This window comes from Prionailurus viverrinus, chromosome A1, assembly GCF_022837055.1.
Source record: "Prionailurus viverrinus isolate Anna chromosome A1, UM_Priviv_1.0, whole genome shotgun sequence".
In the NCBI taxonomy this organism is placed as follows: Eukaryota; Metazoa; Chordata; class Mammalia; order Carnivora; family Felidae; genus Prionailurus; species Prionailurus viverrinus.
The window spans coordinates 129,278,444-129,296,801 of NC_062561.1; the positions used below are offsets into that span (position 1 = coordinate 129,278,444).

General features: G+C 38.8%; 1 protein-coding gene across 2 annotated transcripts in view; it reads right to left on the reverse strand.

Annotated features, from left to right (window-relative positions):
- Positions 1–18,358, reverse strand: part of ELOVL7 (ELOVL fatty acid elongase 7) — a 75,039-nt gene that overhangs the window by 16,270 nt on the left and 40,411 nt on the right. Inside the window, exons 2-3 of one of the 2 annotated variants that reach the window (XM_047876963.1) lie at positions 12,570–12,667; positions 3,362–3,552 (exon numbers count right to left, since the gene is read on the reverse strand). In XM_047876963.1, the coding sequence (XP_047732919.1) occupies positions 3,362–3,552; positions 12,570–12,633 (255 nt within the window). In that variant the 5' untranslated portion in view covers positions 12,634–12,667. The remainder of the gene's footprint in view (positions 1–3,361; positions 3,553–12,569; positions 12,668–18,358) is intronic. The other variant, XM_047876972.1, reaches the window with a different exon arrangement.

Consider the following 18,358-nt stretch of genomic DNA (forward strand, 5'->3'; position numbering starts at 1 on the left):
ATTCCAGCACACCCACTAAGGAATCATAGACTAGTGGTGGGAAGAAAAAGCCTATTGTTGTTATCTGAACCTCAATTCAAAGATTTATATGGACATTCTTTTAGTATGATGGTGGGAAGTTCTTTTAAAACACTATCTGATTCAAATAAAAACTTTAATAAAATTTTAAAAAATGAAACAGTATCTGAAAATGAAAAGCTAAGGGCTCTAATTTTATTTTATTTTTTCTAGTATGTTTTTTTTTAATATATGAAATTTATTGTCAAATTGGTTTCCATACAACACCCAGTGCTCATCCAAGGGCTCTAATTTTAAATTAATGCACATATAAATGGTTGGCTTAACTTAGTATCCTCACAATATGATCAGCTCATCTCTGACATCCTATTCTCTCAAGTGCCAGCATCTTCTTCTTCAGTATAATAAATGCCTTCTTTTTCAGTATAATGGTTACATCATTTTCTGCCATTAATGCACATTTTAAATTTCTACTTTTAGTTACTATTAAAGCTAAAATGAAAACTTTATCATAAATTAATTTTTATTTTTTTTTTTAATTTTTTTTTCTTTTTTTTTCAACGTTTTTATTTTATTTTTGGGACAGAGAGAGACAGAGCATGAACGGGGGAGGGGCAGAGAGAGAGGCAGACACAGAATTGGAAACAGGCTCCAGGTTCCGAGCCATCAGCCCAGAGCCTGACACGGGGCTCGAACTCACGGACCGCAAGATCGTGACCTGGCTGAAGTCGGACGCTTAACTGACTGCGCCACCCAGGCGCCCCGATAAATTAATTTTTAAAGGCAAAAGTTTATGAGGCATTAGCAGAATGATATTTTAATGGTAAAAAACAAAAAGAAACAAAGGAGCTAAAACAACTGTTTAGATTGTGGTGTTCAAAATCATACCATCCTTTTCTGATATCAACTCCGAGCTTAATTCATAAGATATTTAATCTCACTCTTAACTTGGTCAATTGCGAAATCTTAAAAACAGATTATCTTAAGATTCACAAAAGTATAAGACATATTTTAAGAGTGAGAAAAATAACTTACAAAAACAAGTCAATAAGTTTTTCCTCAAGGGAACAATGGAATGTGGTGGAAAAACAGCTAATTCTGTTGTACAAAATCCTGATCTGTCAGTGAGTGTCATATTCTCTTCCATTCAGACTATCTTCTAACTGATGCAAGTAAAACTGAAAGTCCACTTACTTAATGGGGATGCTGGCTCTCCACCATACCCTACCCCAAATAAACACGGAGCTGGACAAGAGAAACCCTGTGACATGGGCTCCTGGGTGGTCTTCACCAGTGTCTCTCTATTAATGTCTGACTGGTGCCAAGTAATTAGCACATTCAAAACCATCACTACACGATAAGACACGTGGGATCCTTTAGTCTGGTGTACTTCCCTTTCACCTTGTTCATATTTTCCCTAACATCCCTAGTGGAGGTGTTTCCTCTGTAGACCTAATGCAATTGTGCTACACCCAGTAAACCATGTGTTCGGTGTTCTGGAGATGACATCCTGACCAGCTGTCAAAGGTCTTTGTTTAAAGACAGAGTGAAGCCTAACGCCTTCCTGATATTAAGATTAAGAACATTTTAACAGTCTACAAAACTTCTGACATATATGTCTATATTTCAGGCAATTAAGAAGAACGAGTGATAATGTTCATTTGGCAGGTAATAAACCCCAAAATTGGCACATAAGTAACTCTAGTATGAGTGATTAATGGGAGATAGAAACTGCCAAATTCAGATATTTTCAAAACTTCTTTTACATTGCAATTGTTAAAACAGGAAACCAAACTTACTGGCTATAATTTAATTACTTCCTGAGAAATGTATTTGGGGATATCACATTGAATGGCACAATCAGACACAGAGCATAAAGGGACCTGAGAGACAATCTGGTTTAATCCTGACTCTATAAAACAGGAGAACTAAGGCCTGGAGAGGTTAAGTAACTTGCTCAAAATGAAGCAGCTGGGGGCGCCTGGGTGGCACAGTCGGTTAAGCATCCGACTTCAGCCAGGTCACGATCTCGCGGTCCGGGAGTTCGAGCCCCGCGTCGGGCTCTGGGCTGATGGCTCAGAGCCTGGAGCCTGTTTCCGATTCTGTGTCTCCCTCTCTCTCTGCCCCTCCCCCGTTCATGCTCTGTCTCTCTCTGTCCCAAAAATAAATAAACGTTGAAAAAAAAAAAAAATGAGGCAGCTGGTTAGTAGCATAACTGGTACTAACTGGTCCCTGGTCTCCTGGCTACTAGGTCACTCTCTTATAGGCTCTACAGGTTATTTCCCATCTCTCATAACCTGGTTAGACCACCTCTATTACTCTTTCCCTTTCAGTTATTCATGATCCGGAAGGGACAGTAAGGTAGCTTGTAGTTAATTTTGGTAATAAAGTAGAAGAAATAGAAGGTAGCAAGGTAAGTCCAGACTGCAGGGAGGCCGGTAATGAGGCTCCAGCAGATTTAAGGTGACTCAATCAGGTGGATTCGCAGCAGGAATCAGGTAGGAGGGATGCATGTGCAGAGGTCATGGTGTCAAGAGGGGCCAGAGGGGTCATGGTGGGCCCTAGAGAGTTCCAGTTCTGTGGAAGCATAGGCTATGCTGCAAAGAAGTAACTAAGGAGTAGAGGATGAGGGAGACTGCCAGTATTAGAAAAGAAGCAAGGAATCACAGAAAAGCAGGTAAGTGAGGCTGGGTGAAGGTTGTTAATAGCAGAGTGGGTGAGAGAGAAACCATGAGTCTACTCTTGGGTCCTGGAAGATCCTCATCTCTCTTATTAACAAAGTAACAATTAAGGGACAGACTCCCTCAGGTACTGCTTTGTAGGAGTCTAAATTCCCTGTCCCTACAAGGCCCATCTAAATCAAACCTAAACAGTCTACCATCTTACAGCTCATCAGAGCTTCCTACCATGGTGATGGTAACTCATTACAGAGTCAGGATGAGCTCCTGATGTCAGACAGACCTGGATTCAAATATTGGTCCTCCACTAATACTACAGTAGCTATGCTACTTTGAGTAAGTTACTTAATTTCTCCATGTATGAGTTTCCTGAAAACTAACACATATGGATTCATTCAATCATCTATTAAGACTAAGTATGTGCAAGTCCCCAAACTTAATGTTAATTTTTCTCACTACTTGTGAGGTAGAGTATATTGAGATCCTCTATACCCAGTCTATACATAACAATTTTTTTTGGCAAATACCTGCTCTAGTGAGCTAAATTTCTAAAATTCCTTAAATCTCAAAGAATCATCACTATAATTATAACAAGACATATAATGACAGAAAAACAGGAAGACTCAGGCAAAATTCTCCCATTAGGAATACTTGAAGACACTTGCCTCATAACACATATACATAGAAAACAGCACTATGGAAAAATTGTACGTTATCATCGCTTTCTTGAGTTCAAAGGGTTTTCGATTCTCCATGAGCTTTGGTCCTAGAGAAGTGACAAAATAGACATAGAATCCCAGGATGATGGTTTGTGGCAGAGGTGAGGACATGAGGAGCCAGTCTTCAACTCTTGGATCTAAAAACAAAATGTAAGTGCACATTCATTGAGCCAAGAAATAACTGACAGCAACCAGCATTTCTTAAACAAGCACCTAGATCCTAATGTTGACAGCAGACTATTTGGTCAATGATCACTACTGTCTTTGGAAGCCTAAGAGTAAGGGCTAGGAGTAGGGCTCCTACTGAAGAGTAAAAAGAGTAGGGCTGTTACCACCACAGGCCTCAAAGGGCAAAGGGAGGCAGGTAGTGGTTACCAGAACCCAGGAGTCAAATGGACAAGCCCTCCAGAAGAGGAGCTGTGACCTTCAGTGGAGGGAATGGGCCAACATAAGGCAACTATGGAAGTGACTGGGGAATTAACATCTCAATACCACTCTCCTCTCTCTCTCTTTCTAGTTTCCTGGGGTTCTCCATTGGTTGAAACCAACCAGAACCAGATGGTAGGAGAGTAAGCCTGTGGATATAGTCTACTGTGTTCCTCACGGTCCAGCACAGGATACAGAGTAGATCTGGGGAACAGAGGACATGCAGCAAAGTTCCACCATCCATCTATAACCACTAGCAACATTTTAGAGTTTCTCCACCCAGATATTCTTTTATATATAAAAATATGTTTGTGTTTGCTGTTTCTTGACTTTCTTCTTTCCCCAAGGAAACTGGGACATTTCCATATATTCCGTATCACAGAATCAGAGAACTGAAAGGGACCTTAGCGTTATCTACTTAAAGTGTGAGTCTAGGTGTCCAAAATAGGCTAACTAACCTGACATTTGGGGGGGGGGGGGAACTATATTGGCCTCATAACCATGTAAAGAGAAATTCACCTGGTCACTGCTCATTCTAGACCAGGAGAATTAGATCAGTTAAAAATTGCAACTTGAGGGGCACCTGGGTGTCTCAATCAGTTAGGCATCAGACTCCTGACTTTGGCTCAGGTCATAATCTCACAGTTTCTAAGATCGAGCCCCACACTGGGCTCTATGCTGACAGCATGGAGCCTGCCTGGGATTCTCTCTCTCCCTCTCTGTTTGCCTTTCTCCCACTCATGTGCTCTCTCTCTCAAAATAAATAAACATTTTTTTAAAACACTGCAACTCAAGATAAAATGTGCTTTGGAGATAAAAATTTCAGCACAGGGAATATAGTTAATAATGCTATAATGGTGACAGATGGTAACCACTCTTATCATGGTGAGTGTAATGTAAAGAACTGCTGAATTAATATCCTGTATATCTAAAACTAATATAACAGTGTATGTCAATTATACTTCAATAATGAAATTTTTTAAAAGCATTTGAGAAAAAAATATATATGCCAAATCAACAGTGGACTTGCAAAAATAGCAGGTATTCCTGAACAGGAGAAAAACAGAAAAATATTCAAATAGATCATAAAATATTTTTCTGAAAAAATGAAAATCAAAACTAATCTTTATGTCAAAATACTTACCATGTATCAGGAAGTAAATACTAATGAATAAACAAATACAGATGTATGTACAGTTCTTGTATTGCAAGGATAAACAAAATTTCTATAAGTATGATGAAAGAAGCAACAAACCTTAAAATGAAAAAATGTCAGACTTGTCCCACAAGTTTCTTAACACCAATTGACCACAAAAAAAGGATCAATATATATATAGACTGATAGAAAAATTGATATAATCTAAGCATTCTTTTTTTTTTTTTTTTTAATTTTTTTTTCAACGTTCTATTTTATTTTTGGGACAGAGAGAGACAGAGCACGAACGGGGGAGGGGCAGAGAGAGAGGGAGACACAGAATCGGAAACAGGCTCCAGGCTCTGAGCCATCAGCCCAGAGCCCGACGTGGGGCTCGAACTCACGGACCACGAGATCGCGACCTGGCTGAAGTCGGACGCTTAACCGACTGCACCACCCAGGCGCCCCTAAGCATTCTTAATATATTTAAAATGTTGTTCAAGTAGAAAAGGAAAAAAAAAAACATTAAAGTCAAACTTGTTATTATTATTTCTAATACGAGCTATTATTACAGGATAAATAATTTGAGTAATTATTTTAATGCCTCAAGTATAAAAAGTGACCAAACTAGCAGTTAAAAATACCTTAAAAGGGGCACCTGGGTGGCTCAGTCCGTTGACCGTCTGACTTCAGCTCAGGTCATGATCTAACACGGCTTGTGAGTTCGAGCCCCACATCGGGCTCTGTGCTGACAGCTCAGAGCCTGGAGCCTGCTTCAGAATCTGTGTGTGTGTGTGTGTGTCTTTCTGCCCCTCCCCTGCTCATACTCTGTCTCTCTTTCTCAAAAATAAATGAACATTTAAAAAGGATACTCTTATGAGATAATTGGCAAAATATAAATACTGGTTGAATTCTTGATGATGATGATGTTTTATTTCAATGTAATTATAACATTATGGCTATATTTTGATGTCTGAAAATATTTTTATTTTTTTAAATATTTTCTAAAGTTTATTTATTTATTTTGAGAGAGAGAGAGGGAGGGATGGGGCAGAAATACAGAGGGAAAGAGAGAATCCCAAGCAGGCACCACATCTGTCCACACACAGCCAGATGTAGGGCTGGATCTCACCAACCAGGAGATCACGACTTAAAATGAAATCAAGAGTTGGACACTTAACCAACTGAGCCACACAGGCACCCCTGAAAATATTTTTTTTTTCTTAAAAAAAATTTTTTTTAATGTTAATTTATTTTTGAGGTGGGGAAGGGCAGAGAGAGAGAAGGGGAGACACAGAATCCGAAGCAGGCTCCAGGCTCTGAGCTTTCAGCACAGAGCCTGACATGGGGCTTGGACTCATGAACTGTGAGATCATGACCTGAGCCAAAACCAATAGTCAGGCACTTAACCAACTGAGCCACCCAGGCACCCCTAGAACATTTCTATGGAGACCTCCAAAGGCACCTGGATATTTGGATCTGGAATTAGGAGAGAGATCTGGGCCAAGGATGTACTATTGGGGGTCATTATCACATAAAAGATGAACCATAGAGCCATGCAAGTGGCTGAGGAAAGAGCATAGAGTAAGAAGCCTCAGTGATTCAAGTCAGAATCTTGAGGACTCAATCTTCACAGGAGGAATGGTACATGAGAAAACTATAAAAAAGAATGAGGAGTGGCCAGAGAGGCGGAAGGAGAACCAGAGAAGTAGGCTATCTGGAGGCCAAGGGAAGAGTTAATCTTTGGAAGGAGTCAAAGGATAAAATGAAGCAGAGAGACAAAGTAAAATGTAGACTGAAAAGTGATACTGGATTTAATAAAAGGAAGTCACTGATGCTCTCAGCAGGAACAATTTCAGTCAAGTATCCTACACAAGATAGAAATTCAACAAAAGTTTGCTGAAAGACATTCATAAAAACACAAAGTCTTAAAATTAAAATCTTAAATTAAACCTTAAAGTTCTTAAAATTAAAATTAAAATCGCTGATGTGCTGTGTTAGTGTGTTAGTGTGTTGTCGCTTCTGTTAGTGACCATCCTTCTCTTCAACAAGTTCCCCAAACATCCGGGTACCACGTGCAGTGTAAACGGCCATGAGGAATGCTAGCCACAGGCCTGTAACTCACCAGGGAAGTCTCCATAAATAAAAGTTGTCACACAAATGGGGACTTAACGGACAGAATCAGAACTGCTCAAACTTTGTTGAATTTTTCCTGTCAGTGGATAATCTGAAGCTTAGAGGAGCATTGTAAGCCACAGGAATATGTCTAGTTTTTATCTCCAATGAAATGAAGACTGAAAACTAGTACCAAAGAAGACCACTGGTAGGACATTAATATTATCGTCTTTGGATGGTAACAGTATGGATGATTTTCACTTTTTGCCTTTTTCTTTAAGCCATTTAAAATGTTGCTGTTCTTAAGACATCGTAGGCATGACTGAAAACTAGGGTTTTTTGTGTGTCGGTAAAGGAATTCCTGAACTAAAGATATATTTTATTTTATTCTTTTATTGACACATCAGGGGGAAAAATATCAAATGACATCATCTTTCTGTTTTCCTTTGGTAGCAGTAGAAAGAAAACAAGCCAGGAAAAGCATGCTGGGCTGGCTCAGGAAGCAGGAAAAAAATAGAAAAACACTTTAAAATGAATAATTTTTTCCTGTAATTTAACATTTTAATCATATACCTTCTATCAATATCCTACGTGTAACTTTCACATTTTGTAAATTTAAAAATACCATTGTATCTTTTAACAAAAACTAGCTAATTTCATGCTATTTTCATAAGACAATATACCAAGTTTGGGGGTTTTAAAATCCTATTTTCAGTGAGTTTTGGAGTGAGCGGGCCTGGGTTCTGACCCTGGGCTTTCCCACTGACTCGTGTGATCTGGGGCCACTGACTTCACTTTTCCGTGCTTACTTCCCTCATATGTGAATTGGGCATAAAGCAGCATGTAACTCATAGGGGATTTAGTGAGTATGTAAAGAGCCTATATGTAAAGAGCCTAGCACAACATAAGGGCTCAGTAATTATGCATTGCTATTATTACAACACATATCAATTCTTTCAGCATAGCAGAATCACCTCTGCAGGATTTAAAAATCAAATGGTCAAAAAAATGACCCTGACCGAACTGCATCAGAATCCTAGGGCATGGGGTCCCAGGCATCCATAAGCTGCTGAGGTGACCATTATGAACTGTCAGAGTTAAGAACCAAGGGTTCAGGAGCACCTGGGTGGCTCAGTCAGTTGGGCGTCCAACTTCGGCTAAGGTCATGATCTCATAGCTCGTGAGTTCGAGCCCCACATCAGGCTCTGTGCTGACAGCTCAGAGCCTGGAGCCTGCTTCTGGTTCTGTGTCTCCTTCTCTCTCTGCCCCTCCTCTGCTCACACTCTGTGTCTGTCTCTCCCTCAAAAATAAACAAACAAACAAAAAAGAACCAAAGGTTTAGTGCTTCTTTAACCTACACCTATGGCCTCAGCATCCCTTACTACGTGCTCTGTAGTGGTCTTTTATGTGGTTTCCCTGCCCTGGATCCAATTTGCTACATCTTGTCTTCCATACAACTGCCAAGTTCACTTTCTAAAAGTACAGCTCTGTTCAGATTATTCCTCTGCTTCAATCAGCTCTCCCTACTGAGCAAATAAAAGTCAAAGTCTTTAATATGATGTTCATGACTCTGGTTATTGTTAACACTGACAACTGTTCATTTTTCCTGCCTTCTTTCTCAATGATGGTTATACCTTTCTAGATAGGAAGCCCACGTCCCTGTGAGGTAGGGGCTCCCCACGACAAGATGTCTATAAATCACGTACAGATGGTGACTTGTTTAGGGAGTTGTAGAGGGGACTGCTTGATGACATTTAAAGGCTGTGATCAGACTAAATTTAAAGTCTATGATAAAGACTCACTGTGATCCCACAAATTATAAAAGGTTCAGGGGTGAATTGAGCTCTGTTTTCCCCGCAGACAAGAGGCTGAGGGGAAGAGTGTTTCATGTACCTTCTATTTGGCATCAGGGCTGGATTTAAGTGTCATAAGTAAAGAGAGCCAAGATGAAATAAGAGGATAGGAAGGCAGGTTGTCTGAAATCCATACCCCAGTGATTACCACAGTTCTGACTTATTGCTAGGCTAACAATATTTTTTCAAAGAGTGTTCCAGAGAGAGAGAGTACAGGGAAAGTAGAAGTGCCACATACATAGAATTTTAATGAGCTTTTCCATCAACTACTTGTAAGAGAGTATTCTCTTCTTAAATAGCATGTACTAGCTCAAGTACACCCTTTAAAATTCAAAGCACCAACAAGATGAAGAAGTTGGAAGGAAAAGCAAACATGTGCCTCCAGCATGTAGTGAAATACTAAAGGTTCCGAATGGCAGCAACCTTATTCATACTCCGTCTTCTTGTAAAAAGATCATAACTAGGTTTGAAAAGCCATTGTTACTAACCAAACACAAGGAAAATTACTTCTAAAACATTAAAAAGTTTCCATTTTTCTATGGTCCCAAATGCTACTAGAACATTATTTCAAAATTTGACATTTCGTGTCTAAGAATCACCATAAATCCTCTTACAGCTTAGTGTTAATTAAGTCATATTTAAATCTGTAGCTGTGGAATTTTCCACATGAAATAACTATGCAGTATCACCACTTCCCTAGCAATCAGAAAACCAAAGAATAACAGTAGGTTTCCCGAATGCTACTCAGGAATAGGGCCAATGCCAAGAATACATTTGAAATTCTTGGCCCTTGATCATGGGTTCAGACCTTCCCAGGGCAAGCAAAGTAAAACTGGACTGAGATGGCCAGGAGTGATTTCTAATGGCTCTCCGAGATCAATATCACACTAAGCAGAAGCAAAAACCTCTCCCGTTACACCTGATAGTGTTCTCACAAAGTTGTAAATCTAACACAAAACATTTTAACCCTCTAGTCCCTGAGTTAAAAAAAATAGGAAGAGATATTTAAAAAAAGCATATGCTACATTAAAAGTATTTTCAGAGGAAAGTAGTCTTTCCGTCATCTGTAACACCACCACCATTTATGCTGAGATACTTCCTAAGTAACAGAGCACTTTCATGTATATTGTCTGGTAGCTCATAGGTACCATTCTCACCTCTGTTTTGCTAGAAAAGAAACATCTATTTAACACAGACAATCATTTGTTCAAGACCACATAGCCTGTCCAGTGAAGTAGAACTTAAATCTAGGTCTTCTCATTATACATCCCTAAATCCTCTCTCCTCTCTCCCTAACCACTTCCAGCCCTTTATCATTCTTTATTCTCATATTACTTTATTATTACATATTACTCATATCCTTTATTCTCATACTAGTCGGCTTTTCAATGTAAGTATTCCTAATAAAAAAGAGTCACTCCGGGGCGCCTGGGTGGCTCAGTCGGTTGAGCTTCGGCTCAGGTCAGCCAACTTCGGCTCAGGTCATGATCTCACGGTCCGTGAGTTCGAGCCCCGCGTCGGGTTCTGTGCTGACAGCTCAGAGCCTGGAGCCTGCTTTGGATTCTGTGTCTCCCTCTCTCTCTGACCCTCCCCGTTCATGCTCTGTCTCTCTTTGTTTCAAAAATAAATAAACATTAAAAAAAAAAAAAGTCATTCCATGGATAAAAGTGGAAGTGGAATTCAGAAGCAGTTCATTTAAAAACCTTTTATACTTCTAGCAGTATACAGGTATTAGTCATTATCTAAATTGATTTGGCTCTTGAATTAGGATATTGATTATCTGAATCTTTTGAGCTCTTGCATTTGGTATAGTGAATAGCAAGACTTGGATAGCAAGAAACTTGTGCTTCCAGATGGGTCCATTTCAAAAAATATACCCAAATCTATTTGGCTCCCAAGTTCAAATCATGAGATTTTGGGTAGCAAGGTACACCTTTACTTTGAAAAGCAATGAAAATATTAATATTTTTAAAAATATAAAACAAATAAAAGTGAAAGCCGTTAGAACGAGACAAAAAATTAGAACTTAAATACTGAATGTATGAGAACTACTGTAAATTTTCAGAGAAGCATAACCTCTCAAGAAATCTGTGTGTTCTCAAAATCATTATATTCACTGAAAAACTAAAGAAAAAAAAGGAAGAAATATGGAAATAATCATTCTCCATCCCCCTGCCAGATTGAAGCTGCTCTATTTATAGGATACTAAAAAAACCCTTGGAGTTCTTCAAGGGCAAATCTGTTGAGACCTTTTTTAGTGAAATAAAATTGGTCTTTAGCAGTCTCCTGAGAAAGATGGCAATCATGAGAGTGTATCTTTGCTGAAATCCGCATGAATTAGAAAATAATTCCAGTTGCGCTAAATGCCAAGAGGTCACACTTTTTCTTCCTGCATTTGGTGAACATGTGATTTCTGGATAAGGAAGAACTAATCTAAAGTAGTGATGGTGGTGAATACGTGTAAAATAATTCAAATGTGAAATACCAGAATACCAATCAAAATCAGAAAACAAAAGCTCTAGTCTTTTCTGCTAACAACTAACCACAGTCTCAGGAAGGTCACATCTCTGAGCTTCAGTGTCTTACATTCTAATGTGAGGAGTTAGTTCTTTGAAGATGCCTAGGTCCAACTCAGCTCTACCACACTCCGATTGCTTGTTTATTTAAAAGTTGTTTTGCCTTTGTTATATTTTTTAAATGCTTTGTGATGGTTATAAAAGCAACACACATTTGTGCAGTATAAAACATAGATAAGTAGGGGCATCTGGGTGGCTCAGTTGGTTAAGCGTCCGACTTTTGGTTTCAACTCAGGTCATAATCTTGAGGTTTTTGAGTTCAAGGACTGCATCAGGCTCTGCACTGGCAGCGCGGCGAGCCTGCTTGGGATTCTATTTCCCTCTCTCTCTGTCCCTCTCCCACTCTGTCTCTCTCAAAATAAATAAAATAAAAATAAATAAATAAAACATAGATAAGTAAATAGAAACTACCCATAATCCCATCACACAGAAACAAGTGTTCTCACAAAAGAAATGTACTGATGTTTTATAACCTGTTTTTCATTTAACATATTTAAACTTGAATTGGCACTAAACGTTCTTCTGGAACATTGATTTTTATTTTTTAAAATGTGCAAAACAAGAAGGCAGACACTTCAGTATTACTCAGAGATTGCCCTAAGAAAATTCCCTGCCCTTTCTGATACATCCCTGAGGGTGCAGGCCCTCCGATTCAAGATTTATCATTAATGGCATTAAGTGCTATTTCCCTTAGGAGCATTAGGGCAGAATCAAGCTAAGAGCACTGTGCTTCAAAAATCAGTTTTAATGATTACTGAGTTGGAATGTACCATCATTTATTAACCAATTTCTTTCACTGGATATTAAAGCTATTTTCATTATTATAAACATTATTATAAATAAACATCTGTGTAGCTCTTTGTACATATTTGTAATGAGAACAGTGACACTTCCGTTTCATTAACTAATAATACAAATCAATATTTGAAGTGTCTACAAGGGAGTATTAAGTTGTAGTCTCTCATTCTGTTTCACTAAAATCCTATGAAATATAGGAATCTGATATGAAAAAGAAAGATGTTCCTTAAGTAGGAAATTTGGTTACTTACCAGCATCTTTGATCCAATTATCATAAAGACGCACAGTCCTCGAAGTAAGATCACTGAAGGCCATTTTCCACAGGATTTACTGGCTCTTACAATGGGTTCTTCAGTACAATAAAAGAGAAATGAGTTTATGATCTATAAATGCAAATAAAACCAAATTCTAATATAACAATATTATAAATGCTAAATATTTAATAGGAATACTTGGCAAAACAACAAACTTGTACTGAGGGTAAATGCATTAGTGAATCACATTAAACCCTGATACAGTGGCAAACATTTAAGATTTTTCACCATTATAAGAACAATGCTTACTTTGCTGAAAAAGGCTGACATTCTAGGTAAAAGACATAAAATGAATAAATGATTCTAAGAACTTTCATAAGCGTATCTCCCTTTTATTGAAACCACACAGATCAGAAAAGGACTGTACCTCCCATGGCAATTCTGAAATAAAAACCTAGTAGAAGAAAGTCAAGAAGATACACAAACCTTCAGAGAAGCTACTCTGATCCAAAACTTACAGGTGATCTTCAGGCATAATAAGGTCTTCTATATGCAAGCCTTTACAATTTAAGTGGAATACAGGTAGAAAGAGGAAGGAAAGAAGATCCACAACAACCAAGGAAAAGCTGCCTCCTTTATCTTGACAGAAAGATAAGAATAGTTGGAAAAAAAGTCTTCTGGAAAGGAAGGAAGGAAGGAAGGAAGGAAGGAAGGAAGGAAGGAAGGAAGAGAAAGAAAGAAAGAAAGAAAGAAAGAAAGAAAGAAAGAAAGAAAGAGAAAGAAAAGAAAAGAAAAAAGAAAGGGATAAGTGATGGGAAACTAGCTCTATTATGTATTAAAAGATATTCTAAATCTTTAATAATTAAAGTGTGACACTGGCACATGAAGAAGCAAACCAATAGAACAGAGCAGAACATCCAAGAATACATCAAATACCGTTAAGAATTTAGAACGGTATTTTGTAAATTCTCAGATGTACACTTTCCCACATTTTAACTTCTCTATAATTAGCATACATCTTACAAGTGGATGGTGTGTTATCAAATGAACAGTGTATTTGATTCAAAGTCATAAAGTGGGAAAATGAAATAGCTCTGGAGATGGATGGTGGTGACAGTTGCACAACAATGTAACTGTACTTAATGCGACTGAACTTTACACTTAAAAATGGTTAAAATGGTAAATTTTACATTATGTAAATTTTATCATGATAAAAAAAGAAATCCATTATGCCTGCAACAGGAAAATTCAAACTTTCTTCTAGCATTCTGAAATAAATCCATTTTAGAATATATATGTACATATATACACAAAATATATAAATATATATACAAATATATTACAAATACAAATACAAAATATATAAATATATTTTAAGACATATGGTATATGATAATGGTAGCATCTCAAACCAATGGGCACTGAATTGCCAGCAGTTCTTCAAAAAATGGTGTGATAAGACCACCTGGGTGGACGAGTGGGTTAAGCGTCCGACTTCGGTTCAGGTCTAATCTCACAGTTCACAAGTTCAAGCCCCACATCAGGCTCTGTGCTGACAGCTCCGAGCCTAAAGCCTGCTTCAGATTCTGTGTGTGTGTGTCTCTCTCTCTGCCCCTCCGCTGCTCATGCTCTCTGTCTCTCTCTCCCTCTCTCTCAAAAATAAATAAAACCATTTTTTAAAATGGTGTGATAGAACTAGATGGCCATCTAGAAAAAAACTAAGTTGAGTCCAAACATTATACTATAAACCAAGATAAACTCCAAGTAGATCAAAGATTTAAATAAGAAAAACAGAACCATGAAAGTACTAGATGGCAAAAAAGAACACTTTTCTCACCTTGGAGTGGGAAAGGAGTTTCTAACTTTGACTTAAAATCCAAAAGATATAAGAGAAGACTAACAAATTTAGCCACATGAAAATCAAGAGGAAAAAAGTAAAAAGTAAAAAGTAAAAAATGGCCAACAGGAAAAAAATATGTCCAGTTCATACACAAATGCTACTCTCCTTAATAAAGAGTTCCAAGAAATTGATAAGAAAAAGACCTAGAAGTCAAGAAAAACATGGGCAAATTTCATTGGAAAAGAAATACAAATGGCTCTTAAACATATGAAAAGTTGTTTAATTTTAAACAGATAGGAAATCTACAATATTTTATCATAGCGGATGGACCAAAGTCCAAACATTTTTATCAATCAGATTGGCCAAAATCCAAAAATGTGTTGACAGGACTGTGGCAAACTCATACAGTGCTGGTCGGATTGCAAATGAGCATAACCCTTAGTAATGGCAATTTGGCACTAACTATAAATGTGTATCTTTTATCCTAGCAATGCTACTCCTAGAAACTCATCCTACCGATACACATGCACATGTACAGAATGACATATATTCAAGGTTATTCATTGCATCAGTTAGTAACAGCAAAAGACTAGAAACAAGCCAAGTGCCTATTAAAAGCAGACTGGTTAATAAATCATAATGCATCTAAACCATGAAATATTATGCTATTGTAAGTAAGAATGAGGAAGTGCTCCATGTGCTGATATGGAAAGATATCCAAGATAAATGTCTATGTGAAAAAAAGCAAAGGAAGGTACATAATTTTTAAATGACTAACTTTTACATTAAAAAGGAAGGAATGAGAATACAAGTTTGCATTTATTTATTTTAGCACAAAACAGACTGTAAAAAGATATCCATGGGTAAGGGAATGGTACAAACTGGGGTGCAGGGATAGTAGGTAGATCTCATACTGTAGTTTTAAACTAATGTTAATATATTACTTATCCAAAAATAAAGAATTGAAATATTTTAAAGAAAAAAAAGAATAGGATCAGCCATATCTTTGCTGGGACATTACTACTTAAACATCCACACACAAATGCACATATACACCAAAGAGAGATTTTTATCTTACTTCCTCAAGGGTTCGTCCCCTCCAGAGGATCTCTCCAAGTTCAGGGAAGTATCTCAGCCTGGCTTTGACACATTCTGTCTCCTTGAGCTGAATTCAGACTCAAGATTGGCTGTGGTAATGCCAGAGTCTTGCTGGAGTCAGCCTGGACTCTTGCTTTCCTATGGATCGTTTCCATAATGAAGGTATGATGTGGGGTCAGAAGCAGGGGCTCTAGGGTCACAAAAGGCTTCGTTTGAATCCCACCACTTAATAGCTGTGTGATTCTGGGAAAACTGAAAGCTCAATGTCCTAATCTGTAATATGGTGATTCTACAACCTGCCAAGATAAACTAACTCAGAGTTAGTTTTGAGGACCATACGAGATTATGCCTTTTTGTTAAGTTTAGAGCACAGAATCTGATAAAGAATGAACATTTAATCAAAGTCAGACATCATTAGTTGCAGAGATAAGTTGTCCCTTATCTGGCCAAACTCGTTATCTATTAGAGTTGAATGCCATTTTATGCGATAAATCTAGAGAAAACTCTACTACTTTCATTTTAAAAGCTGGTATGTCACAGATTATAATGCTTCTTCCCTTGATGTTTTCCAACTGTTTTGGTAAGAGCGTATCAGATCATGCTAAAAGCTACCTGCCTGTCCACCTTAACCACCGATAAAACAGACCTCAAGCTATTATTCTCATGATTAAGTGCCCAAATGATGCTGTCTAAATTACTCAAAACCCGAGTAAAAGATTCTAATTATATATGGCATATGGTGAGGTTACATTTCTGTTTTCTGTGTAATTTCTTCCTCCTCTTTGTTTTTTCCTCACTGATTCTACACAGGATATTCTCCTCTCCTCTCACTGAAGCACAAAAACTCAAGAAACTAGACTCTGAGGCAGGTCAGAAATATTCACAGGCAGTAAACAGAGCTGGTTTCTCTAATCCCGAACACGACATAAGACTGAGATGAAGGGAGATAGGAAGGTACTCAGAGAAGCAACTCACAGTAGATGGGAAGGAGCAGCAGAAGCAGATGTTTTCTCCAAACAGGTAGTAGATGGAGGGGACTGGTGGGGTAAGAAAGGGATCCATTAGCCCAAATTCCTGGAGTGTGGACTCGCTCACTGATCCTTTCCTTGTAGGTAACTTGACATCCAACAAGTGGGCCCACCAGCAGATAAGGGATGTGCAAAATTGTGTAAGGATGGGGCATGAAAAGAAAACCTGATCTTTTCGCTTGCTGGAAGTGACAAGAAGCAGCTGAGAATCTTCTAAGCTGGACAGTGATAGACTGGATGCCAACATTACATTGTAGGGACTGGTCAAGAAAACTGTTAACAACTGAATTTGGGGCAGCCTAGGTTGTCCTGCAAAAGATATAGTGCTACTCCTAGACTAGACTCAGGCATCTCTCCCCACTACCCCTAATCATACTATGATTTAGCATGGACACTTGATTGTTGGACAACAACATAGAGATGAGAAGAAACTTACTCTAGGTGGTGAAGGTACAGAGGTATCTTCTAGCTGACAGCATAACTGAGACCTTAATAACCAATTTAAAATGCTCAGTTGGGGCGCCTGAGTGGCTCATTCAGTTGAGCATCCAACTCTTGATTTCGGCTCAGGTCATGATTCCAGGGTTGTGGGACCCAGCCCTATATGGGACTCTATGCTGAGCATAGAGCCTGCTTAAGATTCTCTCTCCCTCTTCCCTTCTCCCCCATTCACTCTCTAAAATAAAAATAAAACAGGGGTACCTGGGTGGCTCAGTTAAGCATCCAACATCAGCTCAGGTCATGATCTCTCAGTTCATGGGTTCGAGCTCCACATCGGGCTCTGGGCTGACAGCTCAGAGCCTGGAGCTCCTTCAGCTTCTGTGTCTCCCTCTCTCTGCCCCTCCCCCACTTGCACGTGTGTGTGCGCTCTCTCTCTCTCTCTCTCTCTCAAAAATAAACATTAAATATTTTTTTTAAATAAAAATAAAATAAAATGCTCAATGGCATAGCATTTCAGGGCTAGTGATGCCACAAAAATTAAGGTTCTCATGTAGGTGAAGCAGAGACTTAAAGCTCATAAATGGTACACAAGTGACCACGCCACCAGTAAGGGTGGAAGAGACAAGGGATATAGGAGAGGCCCACCCCCAAAGGCCTCAAAATTATATGGTAGGAAACAGGAACTTGTTGATGGAGGACTGGTGCTGGAATACCACTGCCTACCACCGACCCATGAATTCCACTCCTTGTTTTTGACAGTATCACATGGTGACTGGGGTATTTGGTAAAGAAGGGACTTGAAACTACCCAGACTAGCTTCTTAAGGCCTCCATTAAAGATGTCAAGTTCAGGGCGCCTGGGTGGCTCAGTTGATGGGGCGTCCGACTTCAGCTCAGGTCATGATCTCGCGATTCATGGGTTCGAGCCCTGCATTGGGCTCTGTGCTGACAGCTCAGAGCCTGGAGCCTGCTTCAGATTCTGTGTCACCCTCTCTCTCTGCCCCTTCTTGGCTCATGCTCTGTCTCTCTCTCTCTCTCTCTCTTTCTCTCTCTCTCTCAAAAATAAACGTTAAAAAAAAAAAGATGTCAAGTTCAAATGTGAGAAATGTGGCTGCTGCCAACAGAAGACCCTTCCCTCCAGCAGCTTACCTGGAGACTATCCAAAGCCACAAGCTGCTTATGTCAGTGCAGCATGAATATAACACCAGAACCAAGAGGGGATGCTTGAGGTATCTGATCACCTCATACATTTGGCTCAATCATAAGGGGGAACTCATCTGAGAGAACTTCTTGGTGGAATTCACCCAGATGAGAATGGGACCAGAGAGCTGCCTGTGATAGGAAGTACCTATCAGGAATCCAGAAATCTAAAACCATGGT